Source organism: Lynx canadensis, chromosome B3 (assembly GCF_007474595.2).
Source record: "Lynx canadensis isolate LIC74 chromosome B3, mLynCan4.pri.v2, whole genome shotgun sequence".
NCBI lineage: Eukaryota > Metazoa > Chordata > Mammalia > Carnivora > Felidae > Lynx > Lynx canadensis.
Window position 1 is genome coordinate 110643275 of NC_044308.2, and position 20527 is coordinate 110663801.

General features: G+C 43.7%; 2 protein-coding genes across 4 annotated transcripts in view; one reads left to right on the forward strand and one right to left on the reverse strand.

Moving 5' to 3' along the window:
• Positions 1 to 741: 741 nt before the first annotated feature.
• ZBTB25 (zinc finger and BTB domain containing 25) lies at positions 742 to 19294 on the reverse strand. 2 transcript variants are annotated; one of them, XM_030319283.1, is made up of 3 exons: positions 18999 to 19294; positions 5675 to 5854; positions 742 to 2327 (listed from the first exon to the last, which is right to left on the reverse strand). In XM_030319283.1, exons 2-3 carry the CDS (start codon positions 5845 to 5847, stop codon positions 1193 to 1195), a joined length of 1308 nt encoding a protein of 435 aa, XP_030175143.1. In that variant the 5' UTR covers positions 5848 to 5854; positions 18999 to 19294; the 3' UTR covers positions 742 to 1192. The 2 variants fall into 2 exon arrangements, with proteins under 2 accessions (XP_030175143.1, XP_032449263.1); XM_032593372.1 differs by lacking the exon at positions 18999 to 19294 and having other exon boundaries at positions 5675 to 7298.
• A 790-nt stretch (positions 19295 to 20084) lies between these two features.
• Positions 20085 to 20527, forward strand: part of ZBTB1 (zinc finger and BTB domain containing 1) — a 28795-nt gene continuing 28352 nt past the window's right edge. Inside the window, exon 1 of one of the 2 annotated variants that reach the window (XM_030319281.2) lies at positions 20085 to 20293. The gene's annotated coding sequence lies outside the window, so the exon portion shown is untranslated. The remainder of the gene's footprint in view (positions 20294 to 20527) is intronic. The other variant, XM_030319282.1, reaches the window with a different exon arrangement.

The window sequence follows — 20527 nt, forward strand, 5'->3', positions numbered from 1 at the left end:
AGTTTTATGGACCAGAAAAAAATGAAAACTGTGTCACTGAAAAACTACTTCTGCAAGTGATAGAAAATTAACATCAACTTAGGCAGCCTAGAAAATCCTCGGGCGCTGAGGGTAGAAAGACAATTTGTATTTTATCATTTTCCTCTCTAAGCTGATGTAAATCTCTGGTCATAAAAAAAATCTCAAATTGCTCTTAAGATCCTTAAGAAAACATTCTAGATTAAGGTAACAACATTGGTGTTAGTCAAGGCAGTTCTGTCTGAAGCTCTGTTTATCTAGGTGTATGAACATTTCTGTTTCTCTGCTTAGGATTTTGTTTTACTGTTTGAATCTCCTCCATTTCTCTCTTTTCACTAAAATATTTTTCATTAACAATGAGGTATGCTCAATGTGAAAAAATAAATAAAAGCCATGCAAGATGCTGCAGAGCTAATAAGTAAAAAGTGATTTTAAAACTACTCATGATTTATTATAGCTATGCCTTAAAACAAAATTTTTATACATTATATAGTTATGTATTAGAAATAACTTTAACTCCCTATGTGGCAGAAAATATTATTATTGTTTTTTATTATTTTTAAATCTTTAATGTTTATTTATTATTGAGAGACAGAGCGTGAGTGGGGGAGGAGCAGAGAGAGGGAGACAAAGAATCTGAAGCAGGCTCCAGGCTCTAAGCTGTTAGCACAGAGCCCAACGTGGGGCTCGGACTCAGAATGGCAAGATCATGACCTGAGCCGAAGTTGGATACTCAACCAACTGAGCCCCCCCAGCGCCCCAGAAAATATTTTTAAATTGTCTTTACAGTGGCTTATTCATGTGAAAAATTAGCCAAAACTGATAGTCTAGAGTATTCTTTAAAAAATTTCATTTACCTCATTTTCAATTTGGTTTTACTGATTCTACTTAGAAACTCTATAAATATTTACTCTAAAGTTCCATAATTCTTACACTGATTTCTGATTTCGTAATTGCGATTTATGAACTGTTCACGCTCTACTTGAAGGTTACATTTTAATAGCCATGTGTATAACATACCTTACAATAAGACCTAACGTATACCACCTTAAAACTATGGATAAATGGCAAAGAAAAAAGTGAACAGACGTTGAGGAGGAAGAGAGTTTATGAATAAAAAAATGCATGTGGATTTTTTTTCAGAATTGATATAAAAATTATGGAGGAGAAACTGCTACTCCACAAGGATAGTGTCCACACCTTCTTGTGTGAGCTCTGACTCTAAGGCACAGGATGAATCTAACTGTTCTTGCGACAAGCAAGAACTTCTCAGGGGGACATCAGACCAGCTGTCACAGTACGGCTGAAATCTCTGGGCTACCGCATTACTGAACCTTTGGCATCGGTTGTATCTGGAAGATTTACCTTTGTGTATATACATGTGTTCCAGCAGTTGGCTTTTTCGGAGAAATTTATGACCACAGATGGAACAGCTGATTTTTCTTTTCCTTGAAAAAGAAAAATTACAGTTTAATTCTACTGGCTCTGAGTCTTTGGAGATCAGAGACACTTGGCTGATCTGCAGAGGCTCGGTGGTACCCTGGTTTGAGTGGTCAGGCTGCTGCTCATTCTCCTTGACAATGAAGGAGCTGACCCTGCGGCATTCAAGAGCCTCACTGTTTTCATTAAGTGGATGCACTTCACCAAGGTCGTTGCTTTCCAGAATGGAAGCAGGGACACCAAACGGGAGGGATCCGGACACGTGGGTATGGAGATGTTGTCTTAGGTTACTACGGGAATCAAAACGTTCCCCACAGTAATGGCATAAGTGTATTTTGATACCGCTTTCGGTGAAAGTGGGGCCTGTCACCTCCGCCGAGGGTGAGGGATGGCTCTGGGAGATCACAGACTCTGGGTCACATCTCTCCTGCTTGATGGACACTGGGGGCTTCTGGTGTTCCTCCAAGGCCTGGGCAGCAGGACGGGCCCTCTGCTGATCGGCAGTGCCATCATCCAGCCCAATAGCGAGAGAGAGCTGCAGCTGGGGGTGGTCGCCCTGCGCAGCAGCCCTGTTGCCACTGTTACTGGAAGGAGCTTCTTTGACCTCCAGCCCCGGTTTGACAGCTGTTTTTTGGGTTGTTGAGATCTGAATGCCATACAGATTGGAGGACTGCACAGTCTCTGGTGAGAACACCTGATTCATTTCAGTCGCAATGTGAGAAAGGTAGTCGGCGTGAAGAAATCGAATCCCTTCCTCCAGACGACTATGATCCACAATCTGTTTTGGCCCTTTCCCCGTATACATAATGTGCAGCAAATAGCTGAATATGTCAGGTTGGATATCACTTGGTTGTATTTTTATGCATTCACTGTTAAAAACAAAAAACAGAACCGCACAAAATGAAATGACCAGCTGGCCTTTTGGGTAGCAGCATACAGTCTAAGGCTAACGTGATTTCTTCCCAAGAAGTTCAAACTTAGCAATCTGCCTTGATGAAACATATCAACAGAAAATTAAACTTTCACTATACACCAGCTCTGTGGCCCAGCAACAAGTCTTCATGTCTTCAACCTACCGCCTAAAGTTAAGAAACACACACAGATGTTCTGATGAGTTCAACATTTAGTGACTCCTAAGTGATATGCCCTATACAAGCTGCCAGGGAGTAGAAACGTGATGAATAAAACAGGTCCCTTGCTGTTAAGGGACTTAGCAGTCTTTTGAATATATAATCAAAAGAACTGAGAATGGGGACCCAAAGGACACCTGCACGCCAGTCTTCACTGCAGCATTATTCACACTAGCCAAAAGGTGGAAGCAATGCGAGTGTCCAGCGACAGGTGCCTGGATAAACAAAATGTGGCCCGTCCGTACAGCGGACTATTACTCAGCCAGAGACAGGAATGAAGCTCTGACACCTGCTACAACATGGATGAACCTGGAAAACGTCTGGTAGGTGAACTAAGCCAGACACAGAAGGACACATTTTGTAGGATGCCACTTATAAAAAATATCTAGAGCAGGCAAATTCATGGAGACGGAAAGTAGATTAGAGGTTACCAGCAGTTTGGGCCGGGAGAGATGGAGAGCTATTGCTTAATGGGCACAGAGTTGCCGTTTTGGGTGATGAAAAGTTTTGGAAATGACAGCGGTGATGGTTGCACAACGCTGCAAATGTACTTAATGCCAGTAATTATATGCTGAAAATGGTTCAAATGGCAAACTTTATGTTATATATATTTTACCAAAATAAAAAATATTAAAAATTTTAAAAGGATCTATTGAAATTGGCAATATTTAGAATTTCAATTACACTAATCCCAGGGGCACCTGGGGGGCTCAGTCGGTTGAGCATCCGACTTCGGCTCAGGTCATGATGTCGTGGCTCGTGGGTTCGAGCCCTGAATCAGGCTCCATGCTGACAGCTCACAGCCTGGAGGCTGCTTAGTTCCTGTGTCTCACTCTCTCTCTGCCCTCCCCTGCTCGCACTCTGTCTCTCTCTCTCTCTCTCTCTCATAAATAAATAAATAAATAAATAAATAGCACTAATCTTATTTTGGCTTCCTAACTATATTAACACATCTAGTCTTTACATCACAAATGAATACAGGCATAACTTTGAAAAACTTCAAAATAACCCCAAGCCCAATTTTTAGATATGAATCTAGAATTCAGATAATAGGTGGAAATAATGAGTGAACAAGAAATTGGGAAACACCCTGCAAGATGAGGATAAACAGAACCTGAGGGAAGTGCTGGATGTCAAGGAACAACAGAATCAGTTAACGGACTTACCTTCCCTGAAGCAAAACTTTGTGAATGCTTCACAATGCACTGGGTGTCAGTAAGTATAGCGACAATCCATTTCTTTAGTCCCCGTATCTCGGGATTGCCTCCTGGGTTTCACTCTTAGCTCTCACCCACCCACCCACTTCCAGGGTCTGTGGCAAGGCTTTTTTATATCGGTACAGAGCTCTGTTAACTGAGGATTTTTAGTTGCTCAACAGAGATACCAGACAGCAGGCCTGACACCTTTGCATCTCTTGGATTTAGTTCAGCGTGCATGGTGCCTGGCACACAACAGGCGCTTTGGGAGCTGAACCAACTCCCAGCTCTTAGAGGAGACTGATGTGAAGGTACTGTTTCTAATCCAGTTTCGACAGTGACCCTAACTATGACATGTCCTCCCCTCCAACCTCCTCCCTCCTTGTGCCATGCATTCCAGTCATTCTGACGTACTCCCGTTTCCTCAATGTACTAGCCTGGTTCATATCTGCCTATGTTTCCGTGCACTTTTCCCTCTGCCTGCAACGCACCTTCCTGCATTCCTCTACAACATCCGGAAAACTCCTCCTGATCCTTCAAGATACAGGGCCTCAATAAAGCCTATTCCAACCTCCTCAAAATAGAGCTGCTGACACTCCACTCTACCTTCTACAACACTTCTATTATAGACGTATCACGTTAATTATTGATAGCAGTAGCTGACAGTGCAAAGCTCCGTTCCAAGCATTTTAATATTAATCCATTTAAATCTCAACACCATGGGGTGAGTACACATACAATGCCAGTGTCTTACATAGAAGGAAACTGAGGCACAGACAGATCAATTACACGGCGATTATTTTCTTTACGTGCACTATCTATGAGACTATTAACCCCTTGAGGGCAGGGAGCATAATTAGCCTGTTACTGGGGTCTAGCACAGTGCTGACATTAAGTACCTGATAAATACTTGAATGAATGAATGGGTAAATAAAAATGTGTAATTGAGGCTACACTCCTAGTATTTCATGCACGGTCCTTTAAAAAAACATAGAGAACTCTATCCCTTTCAATCGAGAATGGATTAAAGCTATTCTTTAAGAGCTCAGAGTCTGAATACCACTTTCCTGCCCTCTTCCTACATACCTATCATGTTGGGATAACCTAAATTCAAAACATCAAAGCACTTTTTGAAAATAGTATTTGAAACAAATGACTTTTGAACTATAGTATGGAATATAAGATGGGTAGAACTATGACATTAAGGCCTTGCTATGAAAGTGCTACAGAACAGGTATCAAAAACTTAGTGGGTTAGAACACAGATCTTTAAAAACACGTATCTGCATTTGAATGTAACTTATTGGGGGGCTATAATCCTGGATGGACCAATTATTTACTTCAACCTCAGTCTCCTTTTCTCTAAAATAGTGTGGATAAGAGGTACCTGGCTGGCTCAGTCGATTAAGCATCTGCCTCTTGATTTCGGCTCAGGTCATGATCTCACAGTTCATGAGTTCGAGTCCCGCATTGGGATCTGTGCTAATGGTCTGGAATCTGCTTGGGATTCTGTCTACCTTGCTCTCTGCCCGCAATCCCCACCCCCTCCCCCACACTGTGTTCTGTTTCTCTCTCTCTCAAGAATAAATAAATGAATAAACTAAAATAAAATAGTGTATATAACAGTAGAATGTACATTAGGTAAATACTTAGTGCTTGGGTATGGGATAAGCCTCCATTAACTTTTAGCTATTACTGTTTTCATTTTTACCTTCCACCATGGATCTTACACACAGAGATGAATTACTGGATGTGTAGAAAAAAAATACATAACTTTTTTTTATTTCTTAAGGTGACCCCATGACAAAGAATCCCCCAAATGATGTTACAATAAGGTTTAGCTATATCACAGTATTTAAAATTCTTGTGATTTACAAAAGCACATCCTTACCTTGTTTGGTGAATAAATATCATCTTGAAATAGTTAGAAAAAGCAGCAAGCACTGCTCTGTGGGCTTTGAAGTAAACGTCTCCAATAGCAACTGTGCAATCACACAGAAAACCAAATTCTCGCTGCATGTTCAGCTGCTGCAGGAGGACAAGGCTATGGCTACCTGTGTCCATTGTGGCTCTGAGAAAAAGCACAATTTTTGTTTGTTTTTTTTTTTTTTTTTTACAAAATTAGCTACAGTTCACACACATCTAGAGTACAAGGACACCTAAATTTAAACGAGATTATTCAATAGTTTTTAATACTGTTAATTTCACCCCAAACCTAGCTAACATGAAATCCCCTCCTTATGAAAATACCAATTCTTCGAAAACGGTAAAATATGGTCTTTTTTCATTTGGTAAGAAGGTGGCTTGGTATGAGTGACACAGAAGCAAAAGGAAGGCTGTCCTTTTTTAATCTATCTGACCTCAACGTTACCAGTCCGTCCTGTTTCCTCACTGGAAAATGGGATTGAGATTCTGACCCATTCCTCAGAGCTAAACGAGTGAGGTTATGTGACAACCACCTCGTGATGGAAACTGCTATTCAAATGTTAACCATAACTGTTAATAACTTAACAGTGTCCTGGCTGGGCTAGAAGTGTTACTGCTCCTTAGGAATCCTCTATGTGGTCAGGGGACACTGGCCTCCTGACTATCATACAATGTTTGGGAAATGTGTCAGTCACAGTACATTCAGGAGCCCTTAAAATAGATACTAAGCCACATCCCCTGATTTACATGGGGCCTGGAACCCTATGGGAAAGAGTCTATACCCTGATATTAACTGGATTCAGACATACATACAAGTATGGAGGCTCCTGAAGAAACAATACAGAATGGGACCACTGGTCCTGGGAAAAATCACGCATGAGAAAGAACACACAGAAGAATTCTGCCAGCAAGGGAGAGCAGTGTGAGCAGCAAGGGTACTGAGTGCTGTTGTTACATGTAGGTGGGAGGCCCCGCTTCACCACCTCCTCCCCAACCGTGTAGACAGCCACCAGTGTTTTAAGGAGAAGGCAGCCGGGTACGAAGGTCATCACTGGCAAGCTGGGAAAACCTTCTCTAAAAGAGCAATTTCTGCAAAAGAGAATGAAGTTTCCTCACTAGCCAGAGACCAAAGTCAAAGAGGTCAGCGTTGAAAGTGTGGGGTTAGCTGTCTGGAGATTGGCCGCAGCTTGGGCAGCAGACAGCTGAGTGATCAATTATATAATAGAACCAGCTAACACTTAACGGTGTTTCCTTTCCCTTAGGAACTTTCTACTCATTTAATTCTCAATACAACTCTACAAGAAAGGGAGTAAGCAGTGCACCTTACAGATGAAGAAACTGAATCATTGCAAAATAAACGGACATAAGTCATATTGCTAGTAAGTGGGAGAGTGGGGGATTCAAACCCAGGTACTGGGCTCCCGAGCCCAAATGTCCTCCCTTTCCACCTTTCAGAGGGAACATGACCCACAAACTGGAGATGCTTAGGGAATGGTCAGGTTATACATCAAGACACACAGGGAAGCCTTGGGGCGCCTGGGTGGCTCAGTCAGTTAAGCTTCTGACTCTTGGTTTCGGCTCAGGTCATGACCTCACGGTTTGTAAGTTTGAGCCCCGCATCGGGCTCTGCACTGACAGTGTGGAGCCTGCTCAGGATTCTCTCTCCCTCTCTCTCTCTCTCTCTCAAAATAAACTTTAAAAGAAAAAATTATGAAGTATTTCAGATGGACAAATAGGCACAGAGAGCAATGGGACAAACACGCAGCCACCCACCCCTGAGCACATAAGGTAAACGTTACAAACATGGCAGAGACCCCCTGCCATCACTCCCTCATTTGCACTGCCTCCTACCTTGCCTCTGAAGGCCGTCTTCATCCTGACTTTGGTGTTTATGACTGTCTTGTAACAGCATTATGTTCTTGCTGCATCTGTACATATCCCTTAAGAAGGGAGAGTACTATTTTGCATGTTTTAAAAGTGTATGTAAATAATAGCGTACTTTAGGAATCCTGCAATTTGCTGCTTTTAGTTCTACATTCATAAATTGCTTTTTAAAATTCTACTTACTCACACATAAGTTTCTCCTAAGCCTCCCCCAATTAAAAAATAAATGAAAACGAAACTCTTACTCCTTGCCATCTCATTTTAAAAGCCTGTAAGCAGTAATGAGATAAGGAAAATAACAGAACCTACAGAGACCCGAGCCTCAATAAAAATCCAAATTGTAAGTATTGTTCCAAAAGGCCATTTGACTAAAAGTCACTACTTATTGTATTTGCTACATTACCCAGATTCCTAAACTCCACCAATTTAGAGAGAGATTTAAACACCAAAATAGGGGCGCCTGGGTGGCGCAGTCGGTTAAGCGTCCGACTTCAGCCAGGTCACGATCTCGCGGTCCGTGAGTTCGAGCCCCGCGTCAGGCTCTGGGCTGATGGCTCGGAGCCTGGAGCCTGTTTCCGATTCTGTGTCTCCCTCTCTCTCTGCCCCTCCCCCGTTCATGCTCTGTCTCTCTCTGTCCCAAAAATAAATAAACGTTGAAAAAAAAAAATTTTTTTTTAAAAATAAACACCAAAATAAAACTGGGTATACTGAAGATTTCACCATGTGAAAAACATGTGTCTTAGATTCAATGAATGGTTCAAAGTGAAGTAGCTTAAACTAGCCTTACAAATTGTTTAAAGCAAAACAAAACCTCAGATCATAAACATTTTCACCAGATCTATATCTATCTGTCTATATATAGTGCAGTAGTATAATGAGCTATTGAACCACATGGAAATGAGAAAGGGCACACTAAAAAGCCACATACACAAAAATGTTGTGGTTAATCGTCTATGAGTAACAGTTAAATTCTTCACTTACTGAACACATTTTTTTTGAAGAGAAACTTAATAAAGAAAAAATTATTTGAAAGCACGCATTACACAAGGCCTAGGGATAGAAAAAAAATTACACAGATACTGCAATCAACAAGACTGCAGGCTAATAGGGGAGACAAAACATAAAACATCATAATTATGATATAAAGTAAAAGTGATAAATGTCATAAGAGCAGTTCAGAGAACATGTTATGGGGGGGGGGCAGGGATCAACAGCAGGTGACTCAATGGAAAATAAGCCATTATTTAGATGGACAGGCAGAGGATGAACATAGCATTCCAGGCAGAAAAAAATAGGATGAATAGAATTACAGGGAAGAGTGTGAATATACAGGTAACTGAAGAATTCAGTCGGGCATAGAAAAAACAAAAGTAAGTGACTAACGAGATGTGGTTAGCTCACACAGGGTACCAACTGTAAAACTGAAAGGTACTCCAGTTGTGTTTGAGATGAACTGTTAAGACGTTTTTGCTGGAGGGAGAACACATAGTAGTTAAAGCTCAGACCCTGGAATTAGACAGCTTGGATTAAAATTTCAATTCTGTCATTTAGCTGTATGATCTTGAGAAGACACTTAACTTTCTGGTCTTTGGTTTTACTTGTAAACTATGGATGGATAATTACAGTATCTATCTATCTCACAGGTTGTTATATAGATTTAATACGATAATGCATATAAGCACTTAAAAGTAGTGGGGCCCATAATACCAAGTATCATCATCATCATCAGGCCTGTTAGTCAAACTGCTCTAGTAACAATACATAAAAAAGATTAGCAAGAGAAAGGTATGGAGAAATAAAGACCAGCAAGGAGTCTGCTGTAATATCCAAGTAATGGCAGTGGGAATGAAGGAATAAAAAGACGCACCAGACGCAGAACTGACATGACCTGGCAGCAGATTGGAAGTGATAAGCCACAGAGAATATCAAGTCAAAGGTGAGTCTCAGAATTCCAGCTTGGGTCACTGGAAGAATTCGTTCATCCCTTCAGGTCGTATTTGCAGAATAACTGTCAGGTGTCAATACAAAGGCAGGGTCCCAGAATGCTGGGGAAGAGGCATAGAAGCTGTCTTAATAAAAGAGAAGTTTCATTTTGGACATAGTTCAAGGTGTTCACGCTAGGACATCTGAGTAGAAACGCTTGGTGATCAATGAGACAACATGAGGACTGGGGCTCTGGAGATCAGGGCTAGATAGAGAGAGAAGGGCCTCAGTAATTACACAACCGAAGCCACCAGGAGTGGATGGGACTACTGAGTGAAATAAGAGGGAAAAAAAGCTAAGAATGAATCCTTGAACAACACAGAAAAGACACAAGAAGAAGAAAAGGAGAAATAAGAAAATATATTTTCTTATATAAGGGAATGGTGAAGGAAAGGCAAGAGCCTTGGCTGGGGGAGCCCAACAGCCTCCATTTTCCATGGTGGAAAATGCTGCAGACAAACGTGAGGATGAGGCCTATTACAAATGCCCCAAGTGTGGGGACCAAGAGGTTTCTGGTGACCTTTGACAATGGGAAAGCAGCAAGAGCAAAATATCTCACTGCAAGAGGATGTTAGAAAGCACACGTCATACAGGGTAGGTACAGATAGGATAGGGCACCGAGAATAGGCAGCTTCAGCTTGGAGAAGACTTCCAGCCTGAAGAGGGGTGGAGTCTCTAGAAGCCAGAAGGAACACAAGCAGAAGTCTTAAGTGTAGTAGTCAGCCACAGAGAAGAGAGGGATTTCTTTCTGATGGTGGCAAGGAGATGATGAGGTGAGGGGAGAATGTGAGAGTAGTCTGTAGATGGCTTTGATTTACATACTATGAAGTTAGTCCATATGCAAAGGGAAGAGCTGAATTTAGGCCTTGAAAGAAACCTAGAGTAATAATCCCTGATGCTAACATATAGTGATGAAGTTCATACAGAACTTTCACATAAAACAATCTCTTTTTCTCTTTTAGGTGTGATACTTTCTATTAACCTGTCTTCAAATTCATGGACTCTTGTCATTTCTGTTAAACTCATTCAGTGAATTTTTAATTTCAGATATATTTCCAGGTCTAAAATTTTCATCTCATTCCTTTTTAGTGTCTGGTTCTCTGCTGAGATTTCCTATTTCTTTGCCCATTACCGCTTTATGTTCTTGAGCATAGTTATAATAGCTACTTTAAATCTTCTCTACCAGGGGTGCCTGGGTGGCTCGGTCAGTTAAGTGTTTGGCTCAGGTCATGATCTCACAGTTTGTGAGTTCGAGCCCCACGTCAGGCTCTGTGCTATTGGTTCAGAGCCTCTGTGCTATTGGTTCAGAGCCTGGAGCCTGCTTCGGATTCTGTGTCTCCCTCTCTCTGCCCCTCCCCTCCCCTGCTTGTGCTCTGTGTCTCTCTCTCAAAAATAAACATTAAATCTTCTCTGCCAAATCCAACCTCTGGGTCATCTTGAAATCAATCTTCATTAATTAGGGTGATAGTTTTGTTTCATTTTGGACAATATCCTAGACATTGCGATTACTGCAGTAAAGACTCTAGATTCTGTAATATTCTTCCAAAACACATTGATGTTTTTGCTTTGTTGTTATAATTAACTTGGTTGGACTTAAACTCCAAATTCTGCCTGCCCTCTGGTTCAGTTTTTTCAGCACGTGTGCCAAATGGGGGTTGCTCCACACATATCTAAGTTTAGGGATTGGCAAGAGATTCAAGCTGAGTAATACACAGTATTTGGGGTCCTCCCAGCATCCTTTCTGGAATTTTCCTTTTCTTCCCAGCTGTGTGATCACCCTGAACTCTGTCCTCTTTTCTTCAAGCAAGTAAGATTACAGGTTATTAACCTAATTTTAGCCATCTCCTCATGTCACCAACAGGAGTCTTCTCTCAGGATAAAAGCCATAGAAATGGAAATGTGCCCACTGCTGTTCCCTTCTCCCAAGTATAGACCTTATTCCAGTTTCTGCCTGATTTTTGTCACTTTCAAATGCCATCTGGTAGTTTCTAAAGCTTTTTTTCAAGTTCATACAGTTGACCCTTGAACATTGGTTTGAGCTGCACAGGTCCACTTATATGTGGATTTTCTTCCATAAACACAGTACAGTACTGTACATGTATTTTCTCTGACCTATGATTTTTTTTTTTTAAAGTAAGCTCTAGGCCCAACATGGGGCTTCAACTCAGAACCCCGAGATCAAGAGTCGAACGCTCTACTGACTGAGCTAGCCAAGCGCCCCTTCCTTATGATTTTAATAAGTTTTCTTTTCTCTACCTTATTATAATATAGTATATAATACATATAAAAAATGTGGTAGTTCACTGTTTATGCTATCAGTAAAGCTTCCAGTCAACAATAGGCTCTTAGCAGTTAAGCTGAGGGTAGGGAGTCAAGTTACATGCAGATTTAACTGCAGAGGGGTTGGTACCCCTAATCCCCACTCAGTGCAAGGGTCAAATGTAGTTTTTATTTCAGAATTGTCCCAACAGGCACTACTCAGCCATTATCACCCTTCATCAGTTCTAAATAGTCCTGGACTCAAGACCCACTTACACTCTTAAACACTATTAAGGACTGCAAAAGGCTGTTGTTTATGTGGATTATATTTATCAATATTTGCCATATAAAAAATTAAAAGTGAGACTTTTTTTTTGAGAGACATAATGTACTAGCATGTGAGCGAGGGAGGGGCAGAGGGGGAGGGGGAGAGAGGGGAAGGGGGGGAGAGAGAGAGAGAGAGAGAGAGAGAGAGAGAGAGAGAGAGAGAGAATCCCAAGCAGGCTCCATGCTCAGTGCAGAGTTCAACGTGGGGCTCAATCCTATGACCCTGGGATCATGACCTAAGCCAACATCAAGAGTCAGATGCTCAACTGATTGAGCCACACAGGTGCCCCAAAAGGGAGACATTTTAAAAATTTTTATTCATTTAAAATAACAGTAAGCCCATTATATATTAACATAAAATATACTTTTTCTAAAAAAAATAACTACATATATTTTTTAAGTGGAAGGGTAACATTGTTTTATAGTTAACAATCTTCTGATGCCTGGCTCTAAAAAATACAGCTGGGTTCACTGCTTCTCTGTTCACATAATCTGTTGCCACATTAAAAAAAAATGTTTATTTATTGGGACGCCTGTGTGGCTCAGTGGTTGATTGTCCGACTTTGGCTCAGGTCATAATCTCAGGATTTGTTGAGTTCGAGCCCTGTGTTGGGCTCTGTGCTGACAGCTCAGAGGCTGGAGCCTGCTTCAGATTCCGTGTTTCTCTCTCTCTCTCTGACCCTCCCCTACTTGCGCCCTGTGTCTTTCAAAAATAAATAAACGTTTAAAAAAAAAAGTTTATTTATTTTGAGAGAGAGAATCCCAAGCAGGCCGTGTGCTCTGAGGTCAGAGCCCTACTCAGGGCTCAATCTCCTAAACTGTCAGATCATGACCTGAGAAGAAATCGAGTCGGTTGCTTAACCAACTGAGCCACCCAGGTGCCCCTGCCACATGTTGTTTTGATTCAAGCATAGTAAGATATTTCAGCCTTGCAAAAGCAAGATCCTTGTAGATCCTGAAAAGGTTTCCGGAACCTCTGGGGGTCCTTGCACCATAATTTGAGAATCTCTGCCCTATGCTATCTTTTTTTGATCCTATGAGGTAGTAGAGCAGGTACTATATTGGTTCCATTTTATGGTTGAGGAAGCACAGGCTTAGGGAAGGCAGGAAAGGTACCCGACGTCAGGCAATTAGCCATTAACTGACAGTACTTCAGGTCTGACTTTATTTTTATTTTTTTGTTAAAGTTAATTACTCAAGGACAATTCCTTTTTTTTTTAAATGTTTATTATTTATTTTTGAGAGCAAGAGAGACAAAGCCCGAGCGGGGGAGGGGCAGAGAAAGAGGAAGACACAGAATCTGAAGCAGGCTCCAGCCATGAGCGGTCAGCAGAGCCCAATATAGGGCTCAAACCCATGAACTGGGGGATTATGCCCTGAGCTGAAGTCAGATGCTCAACCAACTGAGCCACACAGGCACCCTTCAAGTCTGACTTTAAACTCGTGCCCTTTCTTTACAACCCCCATGTAAAACTTTTAACATACATACTGATGCAGATTTTACAAATATATTGAATTGAATAAGGGGGAAATTTTTCCAAGTGTATACAATGAAAAAAAACTCAGATCTGTTAAAAAAAAAAACAAAACCACAATTTACATACATAATAGGCTCATTCAAACTTGTTTGCATAATAATAGACCTTTGATGTTTCAAGGCAACACAACTAGATTTTATCTCATGTCAGTATAGCCAATCCACCACAGAGTTATTAAAAACATTTACTAATGCAAGCTACTTTGCAAATTATTAGCTAAGCTTTTCATATAGCCTTTGCTCATTATTTCTTTGACCATCAATTCTATTTTCTCTACTATGTGGAACAGCCAAAGCTTTCTATGCATGCAGAAAGATCTTAGAAGTTACATTTAAGAATTTCCGGTGGAGGGGCAGCTGGGTGGCTCAGTTGGTTGTGTCCAACTCTTGACTTCGGCTCAAGCCCTGCACAGGGCTCTGTGCCGGGCATGGAGACTGCTTAAGATTCTCTCTCTCCCTCCCTCAATCTGGGAGGGAAAAAAAAAGTTAAGAAAAAACGAATCTGGGGTGGCAATTTTAAGATGTGAGAGAGGTTGCAGAAAAATAATTTTATACATTTTATTAAATTGACAAATACCACAGTCAAAATGAAAGAGTACTTCATCTTAAGATGCTTTATCTATTATCAAAGTGGTATTTATACTGTAATAATAAAATCAGTATTGATATTTAAGAAAAACTACAAAATCTTATTTACTAACTCAATTGCAGTAACTCTGGATTAGCTCACACTAAGTAAACTAGAACAGCTTTATACCAGTATCTATTTTTGTTTAATAAAAAGCTGACATTTAACATCTTTTAGTTTTTACTTATTTTATATTATTTATTCTCATTTATTTAAAAACTATTTATTGTATTAGACTGGACTCTCAGATCTATGGTAGCCAGACGATAGACGATATCCTTGAATACACAGCTTTTCATTCTCTCAGGCTGTATGAATCTTTAATAAAAAAGAGACATAGGTATAAGACATCTGTTGCCGTAGAAAATAAACAGTCTTAGATATTTTCTCTGTGGTTCCTACCATTGTGACTTTATTATTAATTATAATTAATAGACAAAGAGAAAAGTTGGCAGAGGAATGTGTACAGCTTTTTTGAGATACTTACTCATGGCTATAAATACAAAGATAAAAGCAGATACATTCAAAGTGCCAAGTGATAACAGACTTTATACAATGGTTTTAATTTTTTAATGGTACTTTCACATGACTGTGGAGGTGTAACAGTTTATAATCTAGAGAAGGAATGTTTGCAGAGATCATTTTATCATGGAACAGCTCTTATCACTGACTGTACTGTAAAACTTAAAATGCAGGGGCTGTACTGATGCCTGCATTCTACTTCACGCTAACCCAAAGAGAATTGCTGTGAGGCTCAGATCCTTTTTTAAAAAGCTCTTCAGGTAGTTCTAATATGATGCCTCAGTTAAGAACCACTGTATTAGAAGGGAACCAAGCAACCCGAAGAGAATATTTCACTCTATAATTTCAGAGAAAAAGAAGCAATTTTACAAGAAGTTCTCAAAATGTGGGAATTACACCAATTACGTTAAATGAAAAATCAACTATTGTACTTCTAATGTTAAACAAAAAAAATTAGCCAGATCCTAAGAAACAAAAGTGCTCCCAAACTAGTAGAATGGGCACTGGGGGCAGAGGAGGAACACATCATTTCCAGACTTCTTCTAAAGAAGTATTTAGGAAAAAGAGGTATGTCCTCTCAGACACCATTATGCCTATTTTCATAATATCTGAAAATGATACGGAAATCACAAATCTGAAAATACGGAGATAAAACGTACAGTAATTCTAGGATCTGCTTATGAAAATCACTAAAAATATTAGAAAAGAGGGTAAGAAGCAGACGTGGTAGAAGACACAGGAAGAGCAGTTATGCTCTAGAAACTTTTAACGGAACAGGGAAACGTTAGTTTGGGGCCTCCTGCCTGTTGCCAGACCCAGCCAGCCTACTACATCTCTAACCCCCATCTAACCAACATGTGGGATGCCTGATAAAGCCGCAGCACCAGGCAAACATGAATGCTAATACTGGTGAATGCAAACAGCTAGTGGACCTTAAAAAAATCAGAACCCTGTGAAGGAAAATAAATGGTCTTCTTAGTCCACTAAAAAAATAATGACTGCATTTCTGAAAGAAAAAAAAAAAGCTACTCAAAGGACAGCAGAAAGCTGGAAAACGACAATGCTAGTACAGATCTAGAATACAGTATAAACAAGAATAATTATTACTTCTGAATATAGGTGAACCAGTACTTCCTTTGCTACAGAACGTTCCACAAACATGTTATCCACATGGGTTAATTTTGCTTAAAGTGCCTAGAGTTTTTCACAAGGAACCAAAAGTCATTATATGACTGATAAGTACAGGGAAGAAATGAATTAGAAAAATTCCAAAAATAACTAACAATACTATAAACATTTTTTTCTTCAATTAAGATTTAAAAAGGGGTGTGTGGGTGGCTCAGTTGGTCAAGCGTCCAACTTCGGCCCAGGTCATGATCTCACGGGTTCAGGTTCGTGAGTTCAAGCCACGCATGGGGCTCTGCGCTGACAGCTGGGAGCCTGGAGCCTGCTTCGAATTCTGTGTGCCACTCTCTTTTACCCTTCCCCCACAACAAGTAAACATGAAAAAAAAATTTTTTTTAAAGATTAAAAAAAAATTCCTACTGGCAAAGGGAAAGCAGATGTGTGAATAAATTACTAATCCTAAAACTGATGTTTGTTTCAAATACTTTCCTCTTACTCCACTCACCCTAAACAAGTTCAAGTAGCAATATCTTTAGTATCCCAGAAAAAATAATACTGTTCTAGTTAAAGTAGCTACTATTATAATGAGTAAATACTATATGCAAGGCCTTGTGCTAAGTGCTCTATGTACATTCTCCCTTTTAGTCCTCACCTTGACTATGCGTTATTTTTATTTCCGTTTTACAGATGAGGAAAAACCTAGACTTAGTACCCACAAGTATAAAGTGGGGATCAAGAGCTAGGTCTGATTCCATAACCTGCGCTGATAACTATCAACTGGAATAGTACTTTTCTTAGCATTCTTCTCTCAAAAGACTGACGTTCGCATGCAATTTGGAATAAATAAGCAAAAACGAGCACAGGAAGTGGTGTACAAGTACTTTATAATTTATCAAGATAAGAGCACCTGCACTGCTTTTTTAAGACGAGGGGAAAAAAAAAAACCCTGCAATAATCTAAAACCCCAACTCTGTTCTGGCCCTATTATGACAAAAAAAAAAGACAAGTTTTTCTGTAACAAGATGGTCAAGCACCACCTATGGGCCATAGTAAATAAATCACTTTGGTTCAGTGGTGGGGAGGGCATTATGCAACACTTCCCAGCACTGCCTTTGCCAGGATATTTTACGGCCAAGACTCTTGGGCCCCTCCTCCCCAGCTAGACAGCCTGGCTCCTGCCCATTCCCCTCAGGAGATAGGGTGGAAGCACACAGCTCCATTTTCTAAGGCAAAGAGGGCAGCTGAAAGTCCTGCTCAGCCTCTCTGGGCAACCACAGGCGCCAATAAATCAGCCACAGGCGATTCTCTCATCCTTTTCCTGGCTTGAAGTCGTAGCAAGATACAATGCACAAGAGCACTGACTGGACTTGTGAGATAAGTGATCTGGCCTTGAATTCTGCTGTAAATGACAGTATCACAGAAGACAGGTAAATCCTCTGTTTTCTCGCTTGTAACATAGAAACACTACTACCTCCTTTTTTATTAAGTACTCAAAATTCATCTATGAAAGTGGCTAGCCACTGCTGGTGCTCAGTAAACAGCGAACAACCTGAGGAGAATCCATTTCCACTGCTTCCAAACAAGACATTCAGGGAAGGGCTGGGCAAAAAGGTATACACGTCATGTGACGCCCCTCCCTGCTTTGTCGCTAACCATCCTTGTGACCTTCCACGGTTTCCCATAACCTCCCAGCTATCAGAACTAATCTATTCCAAACAAACAAACAAACAAAACCAAAATGAATCTATTACACGTGCTATCCCAGTATTCTACGCCCTATTAAGGGACTGTTTTCTGACCATGGATAGTTTACCCTTAACCAAAACACATCCAGACTGCTTGCTAAACAGATCTTTGATGCCTTAACCTAAGGAAGCAACCAATGCTGCAAACATTGGTTATTCTTGCAGATAATACTGCTGAATTTTGGAGACAGGCTTTGAGCCCCAAAGTACATCATAGGGAGTCTATTTCACCTAGACATAATGCCAACCCCATTCCTTAAAATAACAGAGCCATCACACCATGGCCAAGCCTGGTTTCTCAATAATCTGAATCAAGGCAAGTATATCACCTCTGGCAGACAGTCTCTACAGTGAGTGGGTTAAACCAGCACTGTGCTCCTGGCGTGGTGGAGAGCCCAATAATCAAGGCCTAGAGCCCTACGGTCCAGTTACTCAAAAGATGTAGGGCTTCGACCAAGCTACACGTTCTTTAGGCCGGGTGTCTTTGTAAAATGAGAGGGATGAACTGGATTTCCTCTAAGGCCCCTTGCAGCTTTAAAATGTCATTCCAACGTACACCTTACACGCTTGACAAAATCCTGTGAGAATCAACAGTTTTGCCAAAAGACCCGAGTCTCAAGAGAACGAATACCAAATATAATTCCCCGGGGGAACCGGGCGTTACTTTAGGAAACACATTAGCTACTATCAAGTTCCAAGTACAGCTCTAGGTGCTGCCTAAGCAGCTTGATTTTTCCAAATAACAAGTGCTAGGTAAGCAGTGAATGATGGGGCAAACTTTTAAAAGAAAAACTGCATTTACTCAGAATGAAATCAATATAATCCGAAAAAAGGAAGAAATGAATTATGAAGGGGGGAGGAACTTCCTGCCCTAGAAACGGGGTAATCACAAACAGGGGTGGGGGAGGGAGAGGACAGTGGCCGAAGCGTCTCGCAGTTTGCACCACGAGACCCGCCCACTTGCGAGAAGGGTCCGCGCGGCCGCCCGGGGAACGCCGCAGGCCTGCTGGCGGGGGTTCCCACGGGGGGTCAGGCCCCGACAGCCGCCTTCTGCGGGCAGCGAAAGGTGGTTCTGGGCATCCTCGGCCCAGCGCTCCCTCGCGGTTGCCATTTTCCTCCTGTGCCCTGATTGACATGTCAAACGGACCAGAACACCCCTCTCCCCAGCTACTTGCATCTGTCCCACGACCGGCGCAGCTGCAGGCCGCCGCCCCGGGCGGCTCGCGGCGGGAGGGACTGAGCCCGGAGCAGCCCACAGGGGCCGGGCCGCGTCGCTTACCCAGACGCCGCCGCGGCGGCCAGCCGGCTCCACCGTGCGGGAGGGGCGGCTCCCGCGCCGCGCACGTCACGCGGCGGCGCCGGCTCACGCACCCCACGGTCCGCTCTCGCGCGGCTTCCCGCGCCGGCCGCCCCGCGATGGGCCCACGTGACCGCGCGCCTGGTAGCCGGGGAACGAGGAGAGCGGGGGCAGAAGAGTGCGTGCGTACGTGCGCGCCCGCCCGCCCGCCTGCCTACTCAAGAGGCTAGGCGGGGGTCGGCCCGCGCTCTGGGCACCTCCGCCACGGTCCTCAGTCGTGACTCTGTAGGCGGAAGCGTGGAGATGAGCTTGAGCGTCACAGGCTCCCCACACACAACCGCGTGACCCGGGGACTTTCCCCAGGGTGTGCAGAAGCACAGCACTACCTCAGTTCGGGGGTGGGGGTGGGGAAGGATGCGCCCGCGTGTTCGCGGGAAGAGGGGTGGGGGCGCGGGGCCAAGGAGGCCGAGCCGCTGGAGCCTGAGGGGGGGTGCGGGGGGAGGCGGGCTGGGCGGGGTGGGGCATAGCGGGGGAAGTGACTCAAGGCCAGAGGCGGACAGGCCCATGGCAGGCGGAGTGGGGGGAGCGCGGGGAATGGGTGACCCCGGACCGACTGGCGGCGCACGGGACAGGGCGAGGGTGCCGGCGCCCCCAGAACGCCGGGGACGAACCGCGAGGGGAGGCCCAGCTGCTGAGCCCTCCGGGGCAGGGGTCTGACATCTGGACGGAGTGGGAAAACAGCATCCTGCCCTTGGGGAGTCGGGAGGAGCCCAGTCCCATCCAGCTGTGCAAACAGGAGGAGGAGGAGGTCCCAAGCCTACCCTTGGGAGAGGGGCTAGAGGGGTGGTAAAGCCGCCGCCGCCGCGCCGGCCCCCGCGGTGCGGGTTGCGCCAGCCTCCCCGGAGCCCGACGCAGAAACTTGTTGCAAACAAACAGGCGACCGCGGGTGCCCCTAGCAGCCAGCGGCGGAGTGGGTGGGCGGGCGAGAGGGAGGGGAAGGCTGGCGGACGCCGCAGCGAACTGGTGGGCAGACCCGGAGTCGCCGCGTAAGCGGGGCCGGCTCAGTGCGGTGCGGCAGGCGCGGCTGTGCGGCAGCGGAAGTCCTTTGTTGCAGCACAGTCCCTGGCAGAGCCAGAGCCTCTCCGCGCAGCCCAGCCCGAACGCCGCGCGCCGCCGCCACTGCAGCTCGCGGCCCCTTCGCCTCCGCCCGCCTTTCCCGTGGCTGATTTGCCTTAAACTCCCTAAAACCTCCGCAGCCCCGGTTCCTGCTGCGGCCGGTGAGTATCTGCCAGTTGTGGGGCTATTTGCGCAACTTTGGCCCGGGCGGGAGGACGCGGGCCGCCGGCCTGGCGGAGTGCGGTGCCGGAGCGGTGCCGACCCGTGCGGGGATCCCGAGCGCGGAGGACGCGCCGCGAGGACCCGGCGACTGGCGGCTGCCGGGCCGCCTGCTCGATCCCGCCGTTCGCCCGCGCGCCTCGTCCGGGACCTGCGGCCTCCCTGGGTCGGAGGCG